Source organism: Peromyscus maniculatus, chromosome 23 (genome assembly GCF_049852395.1).
Source record: "Peromyscus maniculatus bairdii isolate BWxNUB_F1_BW_parent chromosome 23, HU_Pman_BW_mat_3.1, whole genome shotgun sequence".
NCBI classification, from domain to species: Eukaryota; Metazoa; Chordata; class Mammalia; order Rodentia; family Cricetidae; genus Peromyscus; species Peromyscus maniculatus.
The window spans coordinates 53,083,748-53,110,966 of NC_134874.1; the positions used below are offsets into that span (position 1 = coordinate 53,083,748).

At 40.7% G+C, this 27,219-nt stretch overlaps 1 protein-coding gene across 7 annotated transcripts in view; it reads left to right on the forward strand.

The window, feature by feature from the left end:
- N4bp2l2 (NEDD4 binding protein 2 like 2) overlaps positions 1-27,219 on the forward strand; it is a 67,331-nt gene that overhangs the window by 16,212 nt on the left and 23,900 nt on the right. For 3 of the 7 annotated variants that reach the window (XM_006987227.4, XM_076560108.1, XM_042267725.2), the window contains 3 exons: positions 18-106; positions 855-931; positions 4,439-4,817. In XM_006987227.4, coding sequence (XP_006987289.1) covers positions 18-106; positions 855-931; positions 4,439-4,649 — 377 coding nt within the window. In that variant the 3' untranslated portion in view covers positions 4,650-4,817. Of the gene's footprint in view, positions 1-17; positions 107-854; positions 932-4,438; positions 4,818-27,219 lie in introns of those variants that run through there. The other 4 variants (XM_042267723.2, XM_006987228.4, XM_016005785.3 and 1 more) reach the window with 2 other exon arrangements.

The window sequence follows — 27,219 nt, forward strand, 5'->3', positions numbered from 1 at the left end:
TTACGTTTTTATTTCAGCAAAACAAGCTATCGATCAGGGGAGATCTCCAGTTATAATAGACAATACTAATACACAAGCCTGGGAAATGAAACCATATGTGGAAATGGTAAGTAGTTGACATGCAAGTTTTTGTCTTTTTTTTTTTTTTTTTTCTTCTTTTTTTCTTTTTCTAGTTTTTCAAGACAGGGTTTCTCTGTGTAGTTTTGGTGCTTGTCCTGGATAGGTGCTTGTCCTCTATAGACCAGGCTGGCCTCGAACTCACAGAGATCCGCCTGGCTCTGCCTCCCGAGTGCTGGGATTAAAGGCGTGTGCTACTGCCACCCGGCTTGTCTTTTTAATTCTTTTTTTTTTTTTTTTTTTTTTTGGATTTTCGAGACAGGGTTTCTCTGTGTAGCTTTGGTGGCTGTCCTGGAACTCACTCTGTAGACCAGGCTGGCCGCGAACTCACAGAGATCCGCCTACCTCTGCCTCCCGAGTACTGGGATTAAAGGCGTGCGCCACCACTGCCCAGCTGTCTTTTTATTCTTAACAGATTTTCATACTCTGAAATTTTGGTCTGTTTGTCTTTATTATTAAGACATTTTCCCGAGAGTTTCGTTGGGGTTTTTTTAGCTTAAAAATTGGGAATGGTGTTTATGATGATTGAATGTGCTCTTCTTAGTTACTCCTGGACTTGAAGATAATAATTGGAATTCGTCCAATTATATAGTCGTAACATTTTTCTAAGCCACATTTTGCCAAGAAGCGTTTTTCTTGGTTGAGTGGCCTTCCTGTTGTCAGATGAAATGCCTATCCGTGTGCCTTCTTTTCCTTAAGCATGTTCTCTGGATTTGTCTTCTCCCTCCCCTGTGTAGGCCATAGGAAAAGGATACAGAGTAGAGTTTCATGAACCGGAAACTTGGTGGAAGTTTGATCCTGAAGAATTAGAAAAGTAAGAGCCTCTTTTTTATTGAATCCTTGTCTTGTTTCTTTGATTTGTCTTTGTGTGTTTGGTTTCTTTCTGGCTTTGATTGACGTCTTTGTTGGGAGCAGGGACTATTTATTTTTTTTTAAGAGGAACAAGTTTTTGAAGAGCTTTGCCTTGTCAAAATTGTATTAACTATCTTACTAAACATGCTTGGTGCTTTGTCTTAATGTGAATGCTTTTATTAAGGTTATTGACGGGTAATGTGCATTAGAGCATCTCCCTCCCCTCCACCATCCTGACCCTGTTGTAGGTCTCATCGTCAGCTTTGTGCATGGTGTTTCCACCTTGCTCTGACTTCTCCCTCTTTCCATAATTCTGTCCCAAGAGCCTTGGAATCCAATATTTGGGAATTCCTTTTTTTTCTTTTTCTAGGGTGGTAACGTGCATTTGGCTTATTTTATCATCCTGTCGGAATCTGAGCAATATGTCATTTCAGACATCTTAACATTTCTGTTGCAAATTACAACCAGTCATTTTAAAGAAGAAAGAGTCTGTGTGCTCTAGTTTCTGTGAAGGGTCGTTTCTTGCCCAGGAAGACTAAGGGTTTGTGGGGTTGTTCTGGGTTGTTTGGAGTTTTGGCTTTGTTTGGGGTTTGTTTGTTTTTGTTTTTGTTTTACTCACATTGGGAAAATAAGTCCAGAGTTTCATATATGCTAGGCAAGTACTCTTGAGAGCTTTCTAGATTTCAGACTGAGAGTCTTGTGAGAGACTGGATCAGGACTGGGAGCCTGACTCTTCGTTTGTGTTTGCCAGTGTCCTGCCCATCACGTCACTGCTTGTCTTGTTCCTCCTTACTTTCCCTGTTTGGATTCACTCCCTTTTAGTAACAATTTTATTGAAGTATAATTCGTATAGCTTAAAGTTGACCCATTTCGAATAGACTTTCCCTGTTTGGATTCACTCCCTTTTAGTAACATTTTTATTGAGGTATAATTCTCATAGCTTACAATTGACCCATTTCAAATAGACAATTCAGTTTTTTGTTTTTTGTTTTTTGTTTTTTGTTTTCCAGAGCTGAGGACCGAACCCAGGGCCTTGTGCTTGCTAGGCAAACACTCTACCACTGAGCTAAATCCCCAACCCCGACAATTCAGTATTTTTTAGTATGTTCAGAAAATTATATAAATATCACCTCCCCTTTTATCTTGCATCAAAGTTTGCCCCTTTTTGCTTCCAACTGTTATTGTTTATTTTCTGGTACTGTTGAAGGAGCCTGAATGTGCACACAGTAAACACATTATTCTGCCATTGGCCATATCCCGGCCTTCAGGCTATTATTCTGTGTATGGGGCCCAAATCATTTCTTTCCCCAACTTTCATTCCTTTGACTACTCTCTCTGTGATTTGTGTGCTATCTGCTGATAATAGTCTCTGACTGACATTGTTTGCTCCCAAACTCTGTATGTTACACTCAAGGGGGAAGAGTGGAAATTTAAAACTAAAGATAGTTGAATGGTGGCCTATGAATGTCTGAGTGATTAGACTGTCCTAAACTTATGGCTTCATTTATGTTTGAGATACTATTATGACTTAATAATTTGGTTTTTTGTTTGTTTGTTTGCTTGCTTGCTTTATTCTGTTCTCCTATGTAGCTCTGGCTGTCCTAGAACTCACTGTGGTGACCAGGCTGGCCTCAAACACACAGAGATCCACCTACCTCTGCCTCCCAAGTGCTGGGATTAAAGATGTACACCAGCATGGCCAAGGAAATAATTTCTTAATATAAGTTAACAGCCCACTTTATTTTAACTGATATGTAGCATAATTTGAATTTTGGAAGAATTGGGTAGAATCAAATTGCTGATTTTGGCATCTTGTGGATTTAGTCATATTTTACTGACTTTTTTAAGTTTTTTTTTTTGTGTGCTGGGGATTGACCCCAGGGTTTCAAGCATGCCACGATAGTGGGCTAACACTGGTAAATTCCCCTAGGCCATTTGTTACCTTTTTTTTTTTTTTTTTTTTTTTTCTCTCGAGACAGGGTTTCTCTGTGTAGTTTTAGTGCCTGTCCTGGATCTCACTCTGTAGACCAGGCTGGCCTGGAACTCAGAGATCTGCCTGGCTCTGCTTCCTGAGTGCTGGGATTAAAGGCGTGCGCCACTAACGGCTTCTTACCAATTTTTAACCTTGGATCTGTTTTATTTTTTTCTTCTGTCTCTATTGTTGTTGTTCTTAAACTTTGAGTGAAAAACATCAGATTAGAAAATAGATGTGTCTTTTGTGGCTTATTTCTAGGAAAAATGAGTTAGTAAAGCAAGAACAATACTATGAATGTAAAGCCTGTTCCTGTGTGTTGTCTTGGAGTCTCGCAGAGTCAGAGTCATATTGTAGGAAACTCTTGAGAGTAAATAAACTGTCCAAAGGCCTGAGTGTCAAGAACTTTTCTTGTCCAAAACTTACATAAAGACAATTACAGGAAGAGCGGGGCTTGGTGGCACATGCCTATAATCCCAGCACTAGGGAGACCAAAGCTGAACAAGGACTTTGCATGGCACACATACTTAGCTGTCCCTCAGCTGCTTGTCACAGTTCAGTTTTTGCTGTTGTTGTTGTTGTTTGACCTGATAATCTCTTACTGCCTATGTTTTTTGGAAGTTTTGCCATGTAGTTTTTTGTCTTGATATCATGACTTAATGTTGCCTTTTTTTCAACTTACATATGCATATATAAATAAAGTCATATATTATATATTCTTTTTATCTAATTTTTCAATTAACATCCTATTATATTTCTAATAATAAGGTACTAGTAATATGAAATTTTAAAATGCAATAGGAAAAGTTAGGCATTGTGGTGCATGCCTTTAATCCCCACACTTGGGAGACAGAGACAGGCAGAACTCTGTGAATTCTCAATGCCAGCCTGGTCTACAGAGTGAATTCCAGGACAGCCAGAGAGATCCTGTCTCAAAATACCCAATAATAATAAATAGACCCTGTCTCATAAAACCAATAATAATAAATACAAGAGGAAGTGTCATAAAGTAACTGATAAATAATTTTCATTTTTGGTAAGTCCTGGGAAATCCATTCATTTCTTTGTAAGTCTCAAAACACTAGCTCATAAATTTTTCTTCTATTAATTAAAAAAAAATTTTCCCTTTTAAAATGTTTAAAGAAATTTCATGTAATATTTTTGATCATATTCTTTCCTGTCCCTCAATTCCTCCCAGATACCATTCTCCAACTTCATGTTCTTTCTCTTTAAGAAAACACTTCTATTTTGCTGTATACCTAATGTTTTCAGTGAGCATTCTCTGTAAGAGGCTGTAATTATTTAACTGTGTCCTCTGAAAATAGCAAGTATCAGTCTTGTTGTATAAGCAAGGATGAACAGAGTGTGTCTTCTCATGTTTATAAAGTACCATGTAGACTTTATACTGTTACTGTAACATAACTGAATCTCTAAACCTTGGCTTTCTAAAAGAAAGAAAGAAAGAAAAGATGTAAAATCCTTTTCTTTTTTTGGTAGGAGGAATAAACATGGTGTGTCTCGGAAGAAGATTGCTCAGATGTTGGATCGTTATGAATTTCAAATGTCCATCTCTATTGTGATGAATTCAGTGGAACCACCACAGAAAAGCACACAAAGACCCCTCCCTCTCCCGGGGGAGCCGAGGTGGGGAGGCTCTGTAGGCTCTGTAGGCTCCCACAGTCAAGCTGCCGTCACAGATAGCTCTTAGGTTGCCTGGGTTAGCTGACAGGGCTGAGGACTTTAGAGCAAAGTAGTGAGCCTGTCTCGAATTTGAATAGCTTCAAATAAAAAGAAAATCACTTTGTGCTGCCCTGCAAGGGCGTTCCCTACAGTTGTTTAGATCCTAAAGTACAAATAAAAGTCGCATAAAATTGTATTTTAAATGTTTTTATAATCTTTTGTGATAATGCTTTTGGTTATTGTGAATAGTAGAATGAAAAGGGAACTAGGATTTTTTTTCTAAAGCTCAATTTTAAACTAATCTATTTTAAATACTGTTGAACTGCTTTTTTAATAGTTCATACTTTAAATTTTCATAAAAACCAACATTTTCCCGTCATTACCCTAAATATACAGAAACACCAGCTTTTTATACAATACTTTATAGTTGATTCCTTTAATTTGGCATACTAGTGAATTATGTTTCAGCACATTCATAAGTGTGACAAAATTAGCTCTAAGCCATAATTAACATCTCACTTAGTTCAAACAATTTCCCAGCAAATGTTAGTCAGTAGGTGTATTAATCATCTTGTGGGTCATATGTTTCCATTCAGACCCCTTCCTTTCTGGGGGACAAAGGTGGGAGGCTCTCTGCTCTCCAGACTCACATAATCAAGGGAGAGACATATATATATATATATCCCCATATCCCTCTTAAGGCCATCTCCCTACTCCTTCCTACTTGGAGTTCTAGGAAGGCTAGAGGCAAGGCAAGTCATAGAGTTTAAAAAGCCTGTCAGACAGTTCTGATAATGGTTCAGCTTTTTTGCTGTTGTTAAATTTGATGCAATATAATTCTGATATAAAAATAGTTTGGATAATTGCTTAGCACTGGTAAAGAACATTTGTCTTGTGCAGTTTTATTTCTCCTGGTTCTAATCCTTACTGTGGAGCCAACTGTTTTCACTGAGTAGCTTCCTCTATTAGATTATATTCTTTTTCTTGGATTTTTAAAACATGGATGTATTACTTCATTTCCGAGTCTTGTAATTCATTCCCATTGTCAAACCGTGCTTTTCCTAGTCTGTTCCTCTGGAGCAGTACAAGGAGCTCCACCACTTCTTATGAGAATACCTAGTTTCCAGTGTTGTATAGAAAGTGTTTCTTTACTCTCTGGTTTATTTTTCTAAGAAAAATTCCAGCTAGTTACAATGTAATTTCAAAAAATTAATTTATCACAGTCCTGTGTATGCTTTGCATGTTAATATGTCACGACCCTTAAATTTTTTACTAAATAGCCTATTTTAAATCGTGTAATCTTTGTGTGTTATTTTAAAACCTTCAAGTTGTGAGACTGAAAACTAGATAAAGGATTGTCAGCCAGGTCTTTGAATTTAATCATGTCGCCGTTACTAAGACTGTGACCGCTGCTATTGGCTTGCACTTTTCCTTCCTGCTGTTAAGATTGAGTAGATCCTGACTTCTATCTTATTACCTTGTTTAACACATGTGTGTTTGTATGTATTTGTTCATCCTAACTAAACATATAGTAGGAATATGCTAACACATGTTCTGTGTGTAGGTGTATCTATATACGTATATAGACATTATACATATCTTTTTGACATAAGATTGCTTTTTAATTTGAATTTGTGTTTTCCAGTATATTATTTAAATGAACACAGTTTGAAAACCATACTAAAAGGTTAAACTTAAGGATAGGTGAAGTAACTTTTAGATACACTATGTCCTTAAAAAACTTTACTTAGTGTAAAGAAACCCTGTCTCAAAAAACCAAAAAGTGGAAGAAGAAAAAAAAAAGAAAAGGGAGACTTTATTTAGGACTGGAGAGATGACTCAGCGGTTAAGAGCAAGGGCTCTTCCGGAGGACCCCATTTGATTCCCAGCACCCATAAAAGGTGGCTCATGACCACCTGTCACTCCAATTCCACTAGCCTCTGCTTGTACCTATCCTCACGCATGTGGACTCGACGTGATGTAAGGAGCTTCATTTAAGCTGCAATGCAGGCGGATCTCTGTGAGTTTGAGGCCAGCCTCGCTGGCCTACAAAGTAAGTTCCAGGACAGCCTGGGCTACACAGAGAAACCCTGTCTTGAAAAACCAAAAAAATAAAAATAAAAAAGGAGAGGCTTCATTTGGAGTCACAGTGCCATGAGTCTCTGCTCATGGATAATAAGCTCTTAGTTATCCAACTATTTTTTTTTTTTTTGACAGAATAGAAGATTGCCTTTCTGAGATATAGACTATGAATAAGTACATTTCTAGGTTTCTTTTACAGACTCAACTTTATCTTTTTGTATTTCTGAATAATAACAATCATTCAGAGATCATTAATCATTGCTGTGTAATTTTTAAAATTATAAACTCTCTTGGAGGAAGGGAAATACACATTCTCAAAGACTTTTGTTTTATTTTTTTGTTTTGTTTTGTTTTGTTTTTTGAGACAGGGTTCCTCTTTGTGGCCCTGGCTGTCCTGGATCTCACTTTCTAGACCAGGCTGGCCTCGAACTCACAGAGATCTGCCTGCCTCTGCCTCCCGGCTGCTGGGATTAAAGGCATGCACCACCACTGCCCGGCCTCTCAAAGACTTTTTTTTTTTTTTTTTCCGAGACAGAGTTTCTCTGTGTAGCTTTGCACCTTTCCTGGAACTCACTTGGTAGCCCAGGCTGGCCTTGAACTCACAGAGATCCGCCTGGCTCTGCCTCCCGAGTGCTGGGATTAAAGGTGTGCGCCACCACCGCCCGGCCTCAAAGACTTTTTAGAGGTAGAAAATTAATGAATTCTTCCAAGCATTGTGCCTCATTTTTTTTTTTTTTTTGGTTTTTCGAGACAGGGTTTCTCTGCGTAGCTTTGCGCCTTTCCTGGAGCTCACTTGGTAGCCCAGGCTGGCCTCGAACTCACAGAGATCCGCCTGGCTCTGCCTCCCGAGTGCTGGGATTAAAGGCGTGCGCCACCACCGCCCGGCAGTGCCTCATTTTTTAAAGAAGAATAAAAATAATGAGTGACTATGACATGGAAGATACTAATATCAACTAATTATTAGATGCTAAAAGCTAATAAAAATGTAAAATTTACCTGTTAATTTTTTTAGCATTTTTTCCCTTTTATTTGGATGTAATTTTAATGCCGCTAGTGCCACACCTCACTGTAGTGTGGTTTCCGTTGGAAAGAACTGAGTAGCCATTCGTTGCTGTATTTAAGATGTGTCACAGCTTGTGTTCTAAATCTGTAAGAACAAATTAGAGTTATTTGGGGGTTTGTTTTGTTTTTAGCCTTTGAGTAAAAATGACTACCTAACTGATAAGCACATTTATGATTATCTTTGTATAACCTGTTAGTAAAGCACTCAAGTTGAACTTGGGTGCTGCTTTTCAGGTGGGACATTTTATTTCCATTATTCTCCCCTTTAAAGAAAACATTGTTTCATATATTTATGTTTAAAAGTAAAATTATAAAATAAAGCCATTGGGTTTGTTGTTGAAGTGACAGTTGATTTAGGTACTTGAAGTTTGCTTATCTCTAATATAGATTATTGAACTTTCTAGTTTTACATATTGGTAAATTTTTAAAGGATTCATAATTTCAAATGAATAGTGTCTAAATTTTCTTTGAAGTGTTCATATTTTATTCAAATTTTTTATTACAAACTTGTTCAGAAACTAATTTTCTAAGTAAAGGTAAATGGCATGCACAGTGTGTTGTTACCATTGGAGATGTTGGAGACAGATACACCAGTAGTTGTTGTTGCTGTCATTAGCAGTGTCTTAGAGCTGTGCCTTTACCTGAGTCCATTGGTAAGTGTAAGTGTGTGCTGACGTGAATCCTCTAACTGAGAAGGCCTAGAACTGGAGCAGTTGTTAATCTGCACTCCACATGCAGTCATCCATTACACTAGCGCTGTGGAAAAGAAGTAGTTTCATTTTGGTACTGTGATCATTCAGAAGAGATAATTCAGTGATTGTATAAAGGGTAGATTGCTAGTAATTTTAGAGTTAAGTTTTATGGGTTATACAATTTATGAGTATTTTTTCTTGTTTTATTTCTTTCTTTTTTTTTTTTTCCTTTTTTCTGAGCTGAGGACCAAACCCAGGACCTTGTGCTTGCTCTACCACTGAGCTAAATCCCCAACCTTGAATATTTTTTCTACTAAAATTATTAGCTATATTTTTGTAAGTTTACTGTGAAAGAGAAACCAAATTAGGTGATTGACAAATATTCTGCTGGAGATGGCTGTCTTTATAGAATTATATTGACATGCTAGGCATGCCTTTAATTCCAGCACCAACAGGGAGAGGATGGCAGATAGCTTTGAGTTCAAGGCTAGCCTGGTCTACATAGCAAGTTCCAGTGAGACTATGTCTCAAAAAAACAAATAACAATTTTTATTTTGTGTGTAAAATAAGGTACCATTAGAACAAAGCTTCTAGCTGCCTTTAATCCCAGCACTCGGGAGGCTGAGGCAGGTGGATCTCTGTGAGTTGGAAGCCAGCCTGGTCTACAGAGCAAGATCCAGGACAGGTTCCAAAGCTACACAGAGAAACCCTGTCTTGAAAAACCAAAAGAAGAAGGAAAAAAAAAAAGAACCGACAATAACAAAAAAAAAAAAAAAGCTTCTTTATATATATGCCAGATTTTTTTTTCTTTAAACTGTCCTCGGGGTAGCAAGGAGTTAAGATTTGTTGAAAAAGATTGTAGAAGAGCTATTAGTAATATTCTGTGTCTATTTTGTTCTTTTTTTTTTTTTTTGTTTTGTAAAGCAGTGGTTAGATTGATTTCAGTTTAGTTTATTCAAATTATCATGGTTTTGTTTTTGTGTGTGATTGTTTTTCCTTCATGCAAGTGCACCAGTGCGTGCAGTATCTGAGAATGGCAGAAGAGGGCGCTCTCTGCAATGGAACTGGAGTTACAGACCGTTGTGAGCGGCCGGCCTTGTGGGAGCAGCCAGTGCTCTTAACCACTGAGCCATTTCTCTGACTTCCAAATTGTTTAACCTAAAATATTTTCACGGTTTTGCGCTTTGTAAATTTTAGAGGAAACATTGATAGGTATAGAAGTATTGATTGAGTGCCTCTAGACTATAAAAACTTGTGGAATGATTATAACTGACAGTGTCTAGATATAGTGAATGGAATATGTGTGTAAATGATGATTTAGAACAATCTCTTTGTGGAAAGTCTTACTACATTGTCACTGTCAGGTTATGCACAGAAAAAAGAGGACATTGTGTCACAAATAACTCTTAGTGTTTGTTTGGGTTTTTTTTTTTTTTTTGCATTTTTTAAATCTTGCCAGTATGTGTATGCATGCACACTTACGTGTCCCTGTGGCATTGCATTTTGTGGAGGTCAGAGGACAACGGGCAGCTTGGAAGAATTGATTCTCTCTCCCATCATGTATGAGTGTCTAGGATCAAACTCAGGTAGTTGGCCTTGTTGGCAGCTGTTTTTACCCACTTGCAAGCCCACAAGATAATTCTTGGGAAAAAGATCGTCAACAGTAAAGAGAATGATTCTTATCTTTTCTTTAAAAAAAAAAAAAAAAAAAAAAACCAGACATTGTTTGCTGTAGCCCATGCCAACTTCAAACTCATTGCATCGCAGAGGATGACCTAAACTCCAGGTCCTTCCTCCTGCCCCCTCCCAAGTGCTGAGGTTACACGCAAGGAACCACCATTCTTCCTTGGGTTGGAAAAATTTAACTGATGTTTTTTAGACATTTAATGGAAGGTTTAGTCATTTATATTAGGAATAATCTGGTTTTCTTTAAAGGTTTCTTACTAGTAATCCTGTCACATTTCAGGTATAGTATTGTAATGATTATATACATAGTACACCTCTCAGCACATGGTTTGTTAACTCCAATAATCTGCATTCAAAATAAAATATTTGGGTTGGGGATTTAGCTCAGTGGTAGAGCGCTTGCTAAGGCCCTAGGTTCGATCCTCAGCTCCAAATAAATAAATAAATAAATAAATAAATAAATAAATAAATAAATAAATAAATAAGTAGTGTGGACACAGCTGTAGTATAGGCGCTAATCGTAGAACTAGACAGAACCACATTAACCAGCATTACACCTGTTTGGTGATAACGGAAGACTTGGTGTTGAGGGTATCGGTCTAGCTCTCTTTTTTGGGCTTTTAGAGACAAGGTTTCTCTGTGTAGACTTGAGTGTCCTGGAACTTGCTCTGTAGACCACACTGGCCTTGAACTCAGAGATCTGCCTGCCTCTGCTTCCCAAGTGCTAGGATTAGCCATGATCTAGGTCTTAATAATTCTTTTTCTTGCTTGTTTTTAAGTTCAAACACATTTTGTAAACTAATGGGAAGATTGAAAAGTGTTAGAGAACCTCCTGGGTTGTTCTCTCAATTGTATTTATGGTTAAAACTGTTTACATTTAGTAGAGCTTGTTAAAAGGCTGGGGCTTTCGGGGTGGGTATTGTAGTCTTCTTTGTATTTTCATATGAGAAATCTAAAATTAAAGTGTTAACTGTTAATGATTTAATCCAGGGCTAGTAATTATGATTATACCATCTTCAGTTGTCATTCTCAACTCTGGTCTTGTCGTTTGGTTTTTTTATATCAAAATGAAAGAAAATTTGTTTAGGAAAGGCTTGTAGGTTCTTTTTGGTTTTTCAAGACAGGGTTTCTCTGTGTAGTTTTGGTGCCTGTCTGGAGCTCGCTCTGTAGCCCAGGCTGGCCTCAAACTCACAGAGATCGCCTGGCTCTGCCTCCCGAGTGCTGGGATCAAAGGCGTGCACTACCTCCGCCCGGCTCTTCTTTTTCTTAGTGGTCTTAGAAGTTGTGTTTCTTTTCTTTCCTATGGTCTTTCTGTGTGTGCTTTCCTTTTCCTCTGCTTTCTGCTCAGCAGTCCTCCTGTAACCACGTGACATTCTTAGTGAGGATGATGGGTAAGTGCCCAGCAAAACCACGTAACTGCTTTTTCCTTCCTGTGTTCACTGAACTCAGTGTCTGCATGAACTTCGCCTATGGCACACCTCAGCAGTTACTCTCTTGACCCTATGGGTTGGTACAATTTTGATATGAAATGGTTATTTGAAAGGCTTGTTTAAAAAAAGTCCGCTGTTGTGATACTCATTGGTTGAGATTCTCATAAACGTGATATAATAATTTGATGTATGGATTTTAAGGGGAAATTTTTCAGTAACTGAACTACACGCTGGGAGAGTTCCCTGATGGACTGTAGTTAGAGGCTAATGTTGCATAGTTCATTGTTTCAGAGAGGTAAGCTTCCTCCAGAGCTGCAAGCCTTAGCTTACTAACATTTGTGTAAAGACCACTGTCGGTTTAATGTCTATCAGTGTTGAGCCGTAGTCCTAATGGGCATCTATAAAAGAAACAAGATTCTTAAGTCAAACGGTTTGGTCTGTATATTTCTCTATAGGGATGGAAAGTCCAGATCTAGGGAGAACTGTAGCCCGTATTATCACAGTCCTCTTTTCGATTTAGATTTTTTTTTTTCAAGGCAGAGAAATGCCGGTGAAGAATTGAGTGCATCTTTACTGCACTTTTCACAGGACTAGAAACTGTGTTGAGGTTTCAGTCAAGTTGAGTGATGAAATAAATCTGTAAGTAGTTACTTAGAATTCAGTTTTTGAAAAGTCAAGATTGAAAATAGAGAAATTTATATCATTTAATGTTTAAATGTTTTATACAAGTTATATATTGATATAAAAATGTTCATATTTGCTGTTGTGCTTTAGTACTTAACATTTATTTTAAGAATTTCTCATTTTAATTCACATTTGAAATGTATAGTCTTCAATAAATGGATTATTGATTTACATAAATTGGGTTTTTATTCATGCTTACTTTTCAGACAGTATCTCCTAAAATAGATTAGCATTTTTATACATGGTCTTATTTATTTTTCTGTTATGCCTGCTTACTGTCTCAGCTGTATCAGCTGTGGGTGTTGTGGCAATTGCATCCACTCTCCTTTTTAGTGCTTTATGTTGTCCAAAACTAAAGAATAGAGGAGGCAGTTCAAGTTTGCTTTAGAAATCACACAATTAAATGAAAGGAAAATATCTATACAATGAAGAATTCTTTTGAGTATTTGGCTTACTTTGTTTTAACTAGAAAAATTAATGAACTGGGTCTCGCTTGTTTTTCTTCATTGCTTAAGAGCAGTTTGTGTTAGTTTTCTGTCATTCATTGACAACAGTTGAGATTTGGCTCTGAGTGAAAGAAGAGGTGACATTGGTCTATGGCTGGATTATGGTTACTTTATCAGGAAACTGGAAAGCGGTGCATGTTTTGTTCTTGGGAATTGTAAATTATAACACTGACTACAGATCAAATACAAGCATAGAAATGGGCCAAGACTTTTAAATCATTCAAAGTCGTGAGAAATGATAGCCTTAAAATTCTAAGGAGCCAAGCCGTGGTGGCACACACCTTTAATCCCAGCACTCAGGAGGCAGAGGCGGGCGGATCTCTGTGAGTTCAAGGCCAGCCTGGTCTACAGAGTGAGTTCCAGGACAGGTACCAAAACTACACAGAGAAACCCTGTCTCGAAAAACCAAAAGAAAAAAAAAATGTTAAAATTCTAAGGAACAGTATCTAAGGGTAGTTGTTGAAAATGGTATATCCCCCACTCACCCACCTACCTTTCCATTTGCTGTTCAGAAACCAGTAGATACTGAAATGAAATAAGGAAGCTTGTCATAATGTCAAGAGTTTCCATGCCTCAGACACTTGAATCTTGTTCCCTTTGTATCTGTGACATCTGTACAGCTTTGTTTTCTAGTAGAAGTCAGCAAATATGAATGAGCTCTAGGCCCTAGGCTTCTCCCTAAAGCAGTTAGATAGGAGGAAACATTGGTCAGGTAGAGAGCTGTACGGGGAGTTGGCTGTGTGGTCAGTCACATTGGATACTGTGTGCTGTGTCTGGTGTCAGACCAGAGCTCTTCTCCTGATTGACGTTACTGGGAGTCTCTAGAGGTGTTCATGAGCTATGACGAAGGCTTCGAATACCAGTGAGGAGAGTGATGTTGCTTTTGATTATGTCTTTCAGACATATGCACTTCCTAGACCAATCTGAAAAACATCCAGGTACTTGTTATTTTAATTTTAAGTGCTCCACCAAAAAGGTCATGAGTACTTTCAGAAGTTCTTCAAAGGGCTATGGACTGTGATCCTCAGTATAAATTTCAAAAAATTTCCTCTACCCCCACCTCCCCTAGAATCCCAGGCATGAAGTTTGAACATAAACTTGTGTGATATTGAAGGGTGAGTGTTTTCCAGTGCATGTGTCTACATAATTATCTTTAAAACACATATAATTAGTTTATAATTTAGCTGATTCAAGCTTAGTGAATCCCAGTTTAACTTTTTTTTTTCGGGGGGGGAGTCATTATTTTATTGTTTTAGACAATTTTCAAAATGTCCGTGAGATGCGATTTTAGTAGCATATGAAAGAGTCGTTGGTCTGAGCCCCCGTCCATCCTGTGTGTACTCCTTTTCAGTAGAGGCACTAAGGCTTCATTCAGTACTGCAGGTCATCCCCAGCCTTGTCAGCAGTCGCCGGTGTCATACCCAGGTCTTCCTCATACCCAGGTCTTCTTCATACCCAGGTCTTCATCATACCCAGGTCTTCATCATACCCAGGTCTTCATCATACCCAGGTCTTCATCATACCCAGGTCTTCTTCATACCCAGGTCTTCCCCCTCTCGAGCTCCAACCTCACTTGTTCCCGAGATTTTCCCTTCAGCGTGTAAACTCAGTCAAGTTTCTGTTCAGGCTTTGTGTTTTTCTTGGTATAATTCACTTACATCTAACCCTCAGACAATCTGTACTTAATGTCTTATTTCCTCGTTGTCACTAACTGTATTCAACCCGTTCCCACTCTTTCATCTTACGTAGTTGACTTAGAAGTCTCGGAGTGTTCATTTGTATTGATGAAGCTTGTTTGGCTAGTTTGTAGCATTTGAGGTTTGAACCTTTTCATTAAGATGCTTAGCCTTAGTGGGGCTGCCTCAACAGGTAAAGCACTTTCTACAAGCCTGAGGACCTCAGTTCAATTTCCAGGACCTGTCCAAAAGTGGAAAGGAACCAGCTCTGCTGTGTTGTTGTCTGGCCTCCACATGTGTGCTGTGGCAGAGCCTGCCCCACCTCCTTATAATAAAAGCAGTTGGAGCTCGAGAGCGGGGCCTCAGCGGTTAGCAGGGCTTGGACAACTTCTGGCCTTCACCAGTGCACACAGTCACACAAACAAATGAAAACTAGGAACTGTGCGTTTGACATGGATTATATGCTTCTGTGACGTTGTGGTTTCTGTTCACGGGTCTGGCTGTGTGTCTTCCTCTCCTTTGCCGCTGGCTATTGCTCTTCCTCTTCTATTTTCAGATTGCTTGCATCTCAGTCCTGGAGAGTGTTCTGTTCTTACTCTTGGCTTCTCCAGTGATCTCAGTAGTTCTCGTTTGAATGTAGTAGCCACCCCCCCCTTCCCCTTTCCTTTGCCGCCCTATAATTTCATCTACACAGCAACTAGTTTAGTCTAAGTATGTGTGGAGGGGCGGGGGCTTGGAGCTGTGACTCGGTAGTAATGTATATGTATCTACATATTAATTAAAACTTTTCTTCAGTTCTACATAATCTGGCTCTTGGCATTTTTTAGCATCATTTTATAGCAGTCTTCATTACAACATCACTGTCCGTCTGAACTGTTCTTTTTGGACATGTTCAGCTTGCTCTGCTTGAAGCACTAGCTGTCTGTCTGCTTGGGATGCTCATCTCTGCTCTTCCTGTGGCTAGAGCTTCCTCAGCATTGAATGTCATCCACAGGGAGACCTTCCAGGACCCATTCCAGAATAAAATGGCCCACCCCCTTTCTCTTTCCACTGTCCTCTTGTCATAATACTCTTAAATATTATTTAGTTTTGAAATAGTTTTTCACTATGTAGCTCTGGCTGTCCTAGAACTTGCTATGTAGAACAAGTTGTCCTAGAACTCACGGGGATCTGCCTGTTTCTGCCTCTAAAGTGCTGGGGTTCAAGAACTTGTTTAGTTTATAGCTATGTCCACAGAAATCTAAAACAGTGCTTATAGTGTGGGATGAACAATATTGACCCCAAATATATATTCTTATACCTTATATTGTCTTTTGACCTCTGGTTTGTACTGAATTATCCAACTTTTCCTTTTTTAATCTTGAAAGGCTCCTGTAAACCTGTGGTCTCTCTAGATCTGGTTCTCTAGGATTTCCTGGAATAATGTGTAGATTTTCCTTCCTGCTGGTTTTTGCAAACGAAAAACTTGAAGTCTTCTTTGATATTTAATTTTCATTTTCAGTCCATCAAAAGGGATTTGTGAATTTTGCCACCTAAAATATCTCTTGACTCTGTTTTTAAACAGCCAGCATTCCACGGGTTTTTATAAAGGGAATACGATGAAGAAACATTACCAGCAGCCCCTGTGTCTCTTCCCTGCCAGAAGTCTTTTCATAATATAATAAAAACATAATTGTGTTTGAAACTTGAGTTGTTTCTTCGTTGTTCTTAGGACAGTCTGTTAACTAGAATGTGATAATTAAGATGCTGGATTATGTCATCCTACTTTCTCATCCAGTGCAAATCTTATGCCTTCTCCTTTTCTTTACTATCCCTTGAATGTACCGGCCTGTCGCCTCTTTCTGAAAGTTTCTGTACACACATTCATTCCCCTTCCATACTCGTGTGTGCAGTCCAGGGTTGGTGAGTCCCAAAGTATATCAAGTGTATATCCTATATACACTTCTTCCTTCACTTGCCTGTGAGCAATACCACCAAACTCAGTTATTTTTAACTCTATGAGACAAAAGGTTGTATCTGTCTTGCCCTCCCATTGCATCATCAACTAGCATGTTGGCTGGAAAAAGTGTTACTCAGTATTCAGATAATAAGTGAAAATAAGTTGTTCTAACTTATTCCAGTTTGTTTGAGGCTGAAATATGATTTCCTCAGTACATACATTGAAATTCTAGCCTCTAGTGCTCAGAATGTGCCTGAATTTGTAGATAGCATCATAGTAACCAAGACCATGTCCTTCAAAGAGAACAGGCAGTTGATTCACAGACTCACTCAAAGGGCTGAGCATATTGAAAACACCAGAAGAAGGTGGTCAGATCATTTACAAGCAAGAGCAGTATATTCTCTTAACCACTGGGTCATCTCTTCAGCCCCCAAATTATATTCTTAGGTTTTGTAGATAATAAGTGAACTCGATGGGTGGTGGTGTTACAAGCCTTTAATCTCAGTGCATGGGAGACAGAGGCAGGTGGTTATCTGTAACTAGAGTTTTCCTGCCTTGCCCACAGTCAGGACAAATCTTTGTCACCGGCCAGTCCCACAGCCGCTCAGACCCAACCAAGTAAACATAGAGACTTATATTGCTTACAAACTGTATGGCCGTGACAGGCTTCTTGCTAACTGTTCTTATAGCTTAAATTAAACACTGGCCAATCAATGTTTTATTTATTGACCAGTCAGAGTAATTTGACGTAAAGACCATCCCACAGCAGTTACCAATGAGTTTGAAGCCAGCCTGGTCTGCAGAGAGAATTCCAAGATAGCCAGGGATACACAGAGAAACTCTTGAAAAAAACAAAAAAGAAAAGAAATACACTCATAAGTGATGACTTTGGCTATTTAGCTGGACCTTTTGAGCCAGGGCTATCTCTAAGAGAGAGGAGAATAGTGGGGACAGAGAATAGAGAGGACACAGTGTGAGAAGCGGATCAGAGAGAGAACAGTGAGATTAGCAGGTTATAGGAAGAATAAGTAGCTGGGGGGAGAGAAGCCTGTGATCTGGAGGGAGGTGAGAAGGGCTAGGATGCAACTAGCATGAACTTTGAAATGTGAAACAGGCACTGTGATACTGAGGGAGCCTGGAAGCCAGGATGTGCTTTAATTTGTCGTAGGTAAGGGAAAGTAGACGGGAACAAGTTTTGCAAGTTCCTGAGGAATGCTGCCTTTAATCTACAGAAATCCTCCTGTAGTCCAGGTTGAGCCCATTTCTGGGCATTTGGATTGCTTTTTGGAGTTTCCTTTGGACCTGACACTTGTACCCTGTGGGGTCAGGGGATGAAATTCAGATTGTCCGGTTGGTGGCAGGCACCTTTAATTGATTTCCTGAGTCATTTGCCAGCTCCTTAAATGAAAATTCTAAGGAAAATATTAATGGTGTGGCCTTATACCTTTTACTTGCTTACAGTAAAATGTGATAGAGGTAACTTGTTAAGCCCAAAAGAACTGAAACATCGGGGTTGGGGATTTAGCTCAGTGGTAGAGCGCTTGCCTAGCAAGCACAAGGCCCTGGGTTCAGTCCTCAGCTAAAAAAAAAACAAAAAACAAAAAACAAAACGAACTGAAACATGAAGATTTAGAAAACTAATCAGACCATATTTGAAATTACAAAAAACGTTCTGGAAATAACAGCAGGTTGTGTCTAGATACTTGTTTACTAAAGAGATTAGCTGATACTTGGTTTGTGAATCTGGACAGCCATGTTAGCAGAAACCAGTGCAAGAATAGAGAAGGACTCATATTTGTAGGATTGCTGCCAGCTGAAGCTTGGGGTCAGTTATGAGACAAAATAAAGCGTGTCTTTGAGAGTTCAGTGACTCCAGCAGATGGGTCTAGAGAGCTAGCTGTGAGCATGTGGTGGTGTTAGTCAATAACAGAAGGGAAGAAGGATCAAGAACATGTCATCCAGGCCACCGTTATTACCACAGGACCCTTGTTATAAGTTAGGCCACTCCCTGTGTGGAAGAGGGTTTGTTACTGCCCTGGGCACAGTTGCCTTTCAGTAGACCAGATAAAAAGTGTGGAACCAAGAAAGGTTTTCCTTCATTCTTTTTAAACAGACTTGCTAAGGAGCCTAGGCTGGCCTCAAACTTAGCCAGCATCAGTCTCCCACGTCCTACGTTTATAGGTGTTATCCATTATACCTTGCTCAAAGAGGGTTGAAAACTCTAAGGGCTAAGGGTGTAACTCAGCTGATGATGCTTGCCTCGCGTGCCCAAGGCCCTAGGTTCAGTCTCCATTGTACTGGGCTGTGGTGGTGGATGGAATCCCAGCATTCTAGAGGTGGGGATGGGAGGATCAGAAGAAGCGCGGGGCCATTCTTAGCTGCATAGCCTAGGTTACAAAGGCCCTGTCTCAAAACTCACCAGCAATAAACCATCTAATGGCATCTGCCTCACCAGATTGCAGGACATACTGTGGCCTGCCATCATCTTCTGAATCTTCCTTTTGGAATGGGAATGTCTCTCCCATGTTTATCTCAGCTTTGGAATTTTGGAAGGAGATAACCTTTCACAGCCTCATAGCAGGAAGAGAATTCTGCCTTGGGATGAATCATGAGTCCAGCCATACCTGATTTTAATGGCATTTAGATGGGATTTTGGATGTAAAAGTTGATAAAATGGGTCAAAATTTGGGGACTATTTGGGATAGAGTCCTATGCATTTTGCATGGAAGAAGACAAATTTTAGTGTGCCATAGGGCAGAGTGTTGTATGCTAGATGGTGTCCAACCTTAACCTCACATTCGTATGTGGAGGGCCTAATACCTGTGCTTAGACTGTGACTGCGTGTGGAAGGCCTTTGAAGAGAGAATAAATCAGAGGTTCTCGCTGGCCTGGAACGTGGCATTTAGGCCAGGCTGGCTGGCCACTGAGCCTTAGGAACTGTCTCCTTCTCTCCAGCACACACACACACACACACACAGTCCTGGATGTGGAACTCAAGTATCTTTGTGCTTATAAAGCATCTGAGTCATCTTTCCGGCCCTAAATTCTGTTTTTAAAATGTTACTTCATTGTTTCTAGACTTGCATGAACTTTGGAACATGTTGTGCATATGAGTGGTGGGAATAGAGAAAAGGGTAGGTAGGTTCTTACACGGGAATGTTGTAAGAACCTGATGGCTCTCAGACCTGGAAGAGTCTGCTTTGCAGGGTTAAGTCTATTTCAGTATAACAACTGTTCCCTCTTTGTCTTTGTATCTTTGGGTCTGGCTCTGCTAGCATGCATCCTCTGGATAAACACATTAGTGATTCACTCAGTCAGCAGTGACACACAGGCGGTGAGTTGAGGGAAGAAATAAGAGAACTTGCCCTGGGAGTCCTTTAATCAAAAGGAGTCCAGATTTGAGCTCTCTGCTGCTTGCTTCCTGTGTCCTCGTCTCCCTCACAAAGGGCATCACTCTGTGTTTCCTGAACAGCACAGCGAGCACCGTGTGGAGCACATGGGAGGTTTCACGGAATTTTTATTTGTTTGTTTGTTTGTTTATTTATTTTTGGTCTTTTAAGACAGGGTTTCTCTGTATAGCTTTACTGCCTTTCCTGGATCTCTCTCTGTGGACCAGGTTGGCCTTGAACTCACAGAGATCCGCCTGCCTCTGCCTCCTGAGTGCTGGGATTAAAGGCGTGCACCACCGCCACCTAGCTCAGAAATTTTTGTTTTTTTGTCTGTTTTTTGAGGCAGAGTTTCTCTGTGTAGCTTTGGAGCCTATCCTGGAACTCACTCTGTAGACCAGGCTGGTCTCGATCTCAAGTGCTGGGATTAAAGGCGTGCACCACCAACCACCACCTGGCACTTTACAGAAATCTTTAACAGAGTGTTACAACAGATTAAGTCACTGGCTGCAACTGCCCCAGATGACAAACATCATTGTTTATCAACCATTATTTATACATTTCAACATTTAAGGTAGATTATGATGTTACTTTTCAAGCAAATAATACATGTGCATTGTTCTGTGTCAGCGGCATGGGAGAATACATAATTTAAAATTACAGCTATGTCTTAGTTTAGGTTGTATAGGTCGACTACATGGGAAATCCAAGGCAATTAAGGTTGATTGTTACCTTGTTCTGGTAAAGGCTTGTTAAAAACAGGCTGACTATACACTAGGCTAGCAGCCTTAAGTGACTTCAAGGTGTATTATTAACTCTGACTGTGAGGTCCAGCTAAAGTTCCAGTCTATTAGAATTTAAGAGAGGTTTTCATAATATTGCATCACTACAGTATGTAATAAGCAATACCTGTGGTTTGCTTTGTTTTGTTTTATCTTGGAGATCAAACCCAGAGCCTCATGCATGCCAGGCAAACACTACCACAGAAGTGCATCTCTAAGCCTTGATAGTTTGATGTAAAAGTGAACATTTTCCTCTCTGCAGTCATTTCTCAGGCCAGCATGGAGAAGTAACAGTAATATACAGGTGTCCAGTGTTTCACCGTGTAGCGCTTCGGTGCCTTCCACAGATTCTGAATCTTGTATGAATTGAGCAAGGCTATTTGTCTTTTTTTTTTTAAACAAACTATGTGCTCACTTTTTGCAGGGGATGGGGATGTTGTTTGGTTTGGGTTTTTCAAGACAGGGTTTCTTTGTGTATCCTTGGAACTCATTGTATAGACTAGGTTGGCCTCAGAGATCCACCTGCCTCTGTCTCCCAAGTGCTGAGATTAAAGGTGAGCGCCACCCCTGGCTCCCCCCCCCCCTTTTTTTGGTGTGTTTTTTTGAGACAGGGTTTCTTTGTGTAACTTCCCTAGTTGTCCTGGATCTTGCTCTGTTAGACCAGGCTGGCCTTGGAACTCGAAGATCCACTTACTTCCACTTCCCAAGTGCTGGGATTAAAGGTACGTGCCACCATCACCTGGCTCACAATTTGGTATTCTTAACAGTATTTTAAGCCTTATGGTTCCCTCTGTTAAGGTAATAGGTAAACCATGATCTTGGATGATGCTACCACCATCGGTTTGTGGTACCTTGACCTGCGCCCAGGTAAGATGTTGAGCATACTGGTGAGTGTGCACATTCTGAGCCCACCGAGCTTCTGTTCTTTTGCCAGCTTTTACTTCAGCCTCCCTCCATCCTTGGAATTAGGCTAATTCACCCCAACAGTGATCTTCTTCAGTGTTCTAGTAAAAGGAAAGTCTCTCGCTTTCTATTAAATGTTAAAACTAATGGCCCCAAGATGGCAGAGTGAGTGAAGACACTTGCTGCTCCTCTGCAGACCTGAGTTTGAGCCCCTGGGTCCCACACAGTGAAACCAAGTTGTGCTCTGACCTCTATACTTGCACAATGGCATGACCCCCTCCCACACACACACATGCATGCACACATGCTCAAGTAGTCACAAATAATTGTTACATTTTTAAAGTGAGAGACAAGACAGGTATGCTTAAAGCTGAGATAGACCAAAAGCTAGTCCTCCTGTGCTGAGCAATCAGCTAGGATTTGAATACAAAATAAAAGATGTTTTTTGAATTTTAAGGTATTTTATGTGTGTGAATGTTTTGCCTGCATGTATGTCGGTGTGCCTGTGGATACCAGAAGAGAACATTGGATCCCCTGGCACTGGAGTTAGAGTCGTTAAGCTACCATGGTTGGGAGTTGAACCCATCTCCTCTCTGGAAGAGCAGCCAATACTCTTAACCTCTGAACCATCTCTCCAGCCCCTCAAAATAAAAGTTCCTGAAGAAAATTGCAAAGTGGTACTCCAGTTACTCATGAATTTTAAGAAGTAGACTTTCTGATGATAAAATGTGTTATGGATAGATCAAACTAGCCAGAACATCCCTTTGAGTGGTGGCCCTAGCATGCTTCAGTTATGCACAAGCTGAGGGAAGTGAGGCAGCTACAGATGGAAAGTCTGAAGCCAGCAGAGTTCATTCCTGCCGGCTAACGGAAGACACGGTCTCTAACAGAAGTGCAGAAGCAGAAGCAGATGTTGGCCCAGAAGCAGTAGCACATCATCCAGAAAACCTAGCCAAGGAGTTGTGAGGAAGAGGCCATGTAGAACTTGGATGCTATTGAAGACCCAGGGAACTGATGGTGGTGGCCACACTAAATAGCTTCCACTGTAAATGAAGATGTTTTCTCTTGGAGGAGGATACCATGTGGAACTCTTAGAGCCATTGAGAAGCCCCGGCTTCAGAACCACCATGACAAGCTAAATGTGTCATTGGGGTTGATGACTTCTATGTTGAACCTAGTGCTTGCTTACTAAGTTCAGGAGTCCTAGGGCCATTAGTCATTCGGAAGCTACCCTGTCTACGCTGAACAAAGGGGTTAACAAAGCCTTGATGACAGCACATCTGGTTATAGTCCAGTATGGAGACCTGCTGAGGAAAAGCATTCCTTAGCTGTAAAGCTGGTCAGTCGTCCATGAGATCCACGTTCCTCGTGCCTGCTCAGAATCCATTCTAGAGCGCAGGAGACGAGGAGTGATTCAGCTGTGGGGGCTGACTCAGAGGAACATGCTGAGGGCTCTCACTGCAGTAGGGAGCCCTTTGGGGTGTCTGTCAAACCGCAAAGGTGGAAGGACTCGTCGCTTGTGATCCACAGGAGAACAGAAGGAAGAGGTGGATTCTGTCTTCCCGAACGACTGAGCAGTTGGACGTCGGGGGCAGACCAACCTCAGAAGGGATGGGAGTAGAGACTGACCACAATCTCTGTAAAAATCAACAGTTGGGGCCTGCAGGTGCTTCCTGTAGATTCCCTGAGAGATCTGTCCCTCCAGAAGTATGAATATTGAGAGGCAGGCGGATCTTTGTGAGTTCAAGGCCAGCATGGTTTACAGAGTGAGATCCAGGAAAGGCACAAAGCTACACAGAGAAACTCTGTTTCAACAAAAACAAAAACAACCCCCCCCCAAAAAAAGAAATATGAGTATTGGTAAAATGACAGCAAACAATTTGAAATATTGTATCAATTTAGATGGTAAGGAGGCCCTTGAGAGGGTAGACTTCAGTTTTGAACTACATCACGTGAACAGAGTGCTGTCAAACAGCATCGCATATTCAACGGCAGAGTCAATCAGTGCAGACACTTGACATTGACACAGGTCCCAGACCGCCAGCAGCCACTCCCCTGATCGGTCAGCAGCTGATCCGTATCGGGCAGTACTGTCAACAGCAAAAACAAGTTGTTCTGAGTGTAGATGATCATTAGTGAGGTTTTTAAGTCATGAAGTACTCTGAATTGATATACATTAAACAGCAACAACATTATGTCCTTGAAGATTAGCCCTCACAACAGAACCCAGGCACAAAAATGAACTGGTATAGTGTAAACAGGATAGACTGCCATGCAGTATAAATATGTCTTCTGTATATGGCAAAACCAAACGTTGGTGTGACTTGCTCTCTTGGAAAGGTATGGAATCAAACCTCAGGAGCTCTGAGACAGATGTCACTGGGAGTGTTCACCAGATACTTGCAGGGCTGTGTCTGCATGCACTGCATGCATAAGAGGGCGCCAGATCTCCCTACAGATGGTTGTGAGCCACCATGTGGGTGTTGGGAATTGAACCCAGGACCTCTGGAAGAGCAGCCAGTGCTCTTATGCTCCGAGCCATCTCTCCAGCCTCCATGATCACTTTTTAGTGCTTGAAATGTACTGACTATGGGCAGAGGAGAGAACAAACTAGGTGGAAATGCTGTGAGAAGCCCAGAAGAGTAACATTTGATTTTTTTCATTATATTTATCATAGTTACTTATCAAAGTCGGGGATTAACCTATAGAATAATTCAATTTCCGATACATGTACATTTTTTGAAAAGTTTTGTTTTTATTTTATGTATATGAGTGTTTTACCTGTCTGTATGTAAATGCATAACATACACATGCTACCTGTGTAGGCCAGAAGAGGGCATCAGATCCCCCTGGAACTGGAGTTACAGGCCATTGTGAGCCACAGTGTAGGTGCAGGGAACTGAACCCAAGTTCTCTGAACGAGCAAGTTCTCTTAACTGCACCATCCCTCCGGCCCCTGTGTGTTCCCTTTTTATGAATACTGGCAAGATTTTTTTTCACCTATGTTGTATGGATTTTTAGTAGGGCCCAATAAAATTGCCGTCCTGTTTGAGGTTGGAAAGTTCATGTGCCTAATTGTTTATAATTTAGTATGATAGAAGAAAAACTACTTAGGCTGTCTGTTGCTTGTGTTACAAAGTATTTTGTTGCAGCTTTTGTGGACTGTGGCTTGATTTACCAATGAGCAGTAGGTAATGGTTAATAAGCCTGTTTCTGACAAAGGGGTAGGATTTGTTTCCTGAAAATAGTCTATTGAGCAAACCATACAAGTTCTTAAAAACATTTTTAAAGCAAGGTTTTGTTTTGTTTTGGTTTTTTGAGTAGGGTTTTTCTGTGTAGTTTTGGTGCCTGTCCTGGATCTCGATCTGTAGACCAGGCTGACCTCGAACTCAGATCTGTCTGGCTCTGCCTCCCAAGTGCTGGGATTAAAGGTGTTAACTACCACCACCCAGCTAAGCAAGGTTTTGTTTTAAAGTCAAACTTTGTATGGCATTCTCCAAAAAAAAAAAAAAAAGAAAGAAAAAAAGGCCGTGTAGTGATGGCACACGCCTTTAATCCTAGCACTCAGAAGGTAGAGGCGGGTGGATCTCTGTGAGTTTGAGACCAGCCTGGTCTACAGAGTGAGTTCCAGGACAAGCAGGGCTACACGCAGCCTACCTCGGGGTCAGGGGGTGGAGGGGACTTAAAAAATAAAGCTTACTGAAAATAGTAAGCCCTCTTTTCCTGTCTCTTGTTTTCATGGAGGAACACACACAGAGTACATAATGTTCTGTGTGATGCTCATGTACCCATGTGAAATTGCTAGTTAATTGCAGCCTGGGCTCCTGGGAGTGAGTCATTCTAGAAAGGAGCATCAGATTGAGCAGACGCAGGCTCTGTTTCTATAAACAGCTCCGGAAGTGACACAGTTGTCAGAGATTCGTAGACAGGTGAGCAAGCGTGTACAGGAGGGGTAGGGGAGGTGTTCATAAGGGACCAGAATGTAATCACTATTAGCCCGGTTACTTCTTAAAATTAACTCTGTTCTGAGTGTCTTAGGATGTGCCAGTGTTCTTGTTTTCCTCGTAGATTCTCATACTCAGAAGTAGAAAATAATATTTACAAACGGTTTATAGAAACATGGCTTTATTTGTTCAGGTGTCGTATATACATTCGCAGTCCTGTATTTGAGAGGTGGAATTAATAGAATTGTAAGTTTGAGACCAGCTTGAGCTACACAGGGAGACCTTGTCTCAAAAAAAAAAAAATCTTATTACTAGGCAGGATACATATGGCATTCAGTAGAGAATTAGCTTAGAGATAAGAAAAAGCTTATCAATTTTTATTAATCACTTACAAGCAAAATGTGGATCAGTTTTTGTAGTATAGAATTGATGCAGAACTCTTCCGAGAGAGAGAGAGAGAGAGAGAGAGAGAGAGAGAGAGAGAGAGAATGTACACGCAGATCTGTAGTTCTCTAAACATGCAGATGTGTAGTTCTGTGAATTAACTCCAGGGCTCATGCATGCTAATGACACACTCTACCACTGAGCTATATCCCCAGCACATGAAGAAATGTATGTGTGTGAATTCATCCATTTTGGAAGCTAGGTAGACTTGCTGAAGACACAGAGCTCAGAGTGGATCCCCAGGCCCGAAGCTCTGGTGGGCATCTGTCTAAGGCAGCCAGAGTAAAAAGATATACACCAAACGCTGTGCTGGGGAAACGTAAGCTGAGAAAACACAGGAAAAGGTCAGGAGAGACAGTCTGAGGTCAGGAACCAAACTGGAGTTGAACGAGGTTGGATGGAAGGAAGAATGAGTCTTCCGAGTGCTCTGGGACTCTTGCAGGCTTGCTTTATTTGGCTGTACACTGTGGTTTTATGGTGAGGACTTAATTACTGTATTTTTAAATTATTATTTTTAGTTATGTGCATGTATGTCGGTGAGGGTATGTGCACATGTGTGCAAGTGCCTGCAGAGTTTGAAGATGTTGGATTCCCCAGGTGCTGGAGTTGCAGGTGCCTGTGACTTGACTGATGGGGGTGCTGGGAACTGAACTCGGATCCTCTGATAGAGGGAAAGGCTCTTATCTATTGAGCTCTCTCTAGGACCTTTCTCCTCCCTCCCTCCCTCCCTCCCTCCCTCCCTCCCTCCCTCCCTCCCTCCCTTCCTTCCTTCCTTACTCACTGTCTCATGTAGTCCAGGCTGGCCCCATACTCACTGTGTAGCTGAGAATAACCTTGATCACCTGATCCTCCTGCCTTCATCTCCTGCATAGTGGCCCTATAGGTATTCACCAAGACACCCAGCCTCGGAGGGATAATTTTTAGGCTGGACTAGAACCTTCCTTCTCTGTCTTGATTGTCCTTGACAGACGTGGAGTTTGATAGGAAGTAGTCAGCACAGGAAAATTTCCTCAGTTTATTCTGACTCTAGTTGTAAAAGCTTCGCAGAGGTATAGAGGTTGAATCCATATGCCCAAAAGAGGGAAGAACGTAGTAAGTCTAGACTGAGTTGAGACTGTGGGGAAGTGGCTCAGGGCCCAGGAAGAGGTAGCCTAGTAACTCTGCCTTCGTGGTTTGTTTCTGTAGAGTCTCACTATGTAACCCAGACTCCCTGGAACTTACTATATAGCCCATAGTAGCCTTGAACTTGTGGTGATCCTCCTGCCTCAGCCTCCGGAGTGCTGGGATTACAGGCGTTGGCTAAGAATAAATACTGTAGAAGAGTAGTGGGTGGAAGCTGAAATTTGTGAGTGGAAACAAAACAAAACAAAACCTTTTTCCTG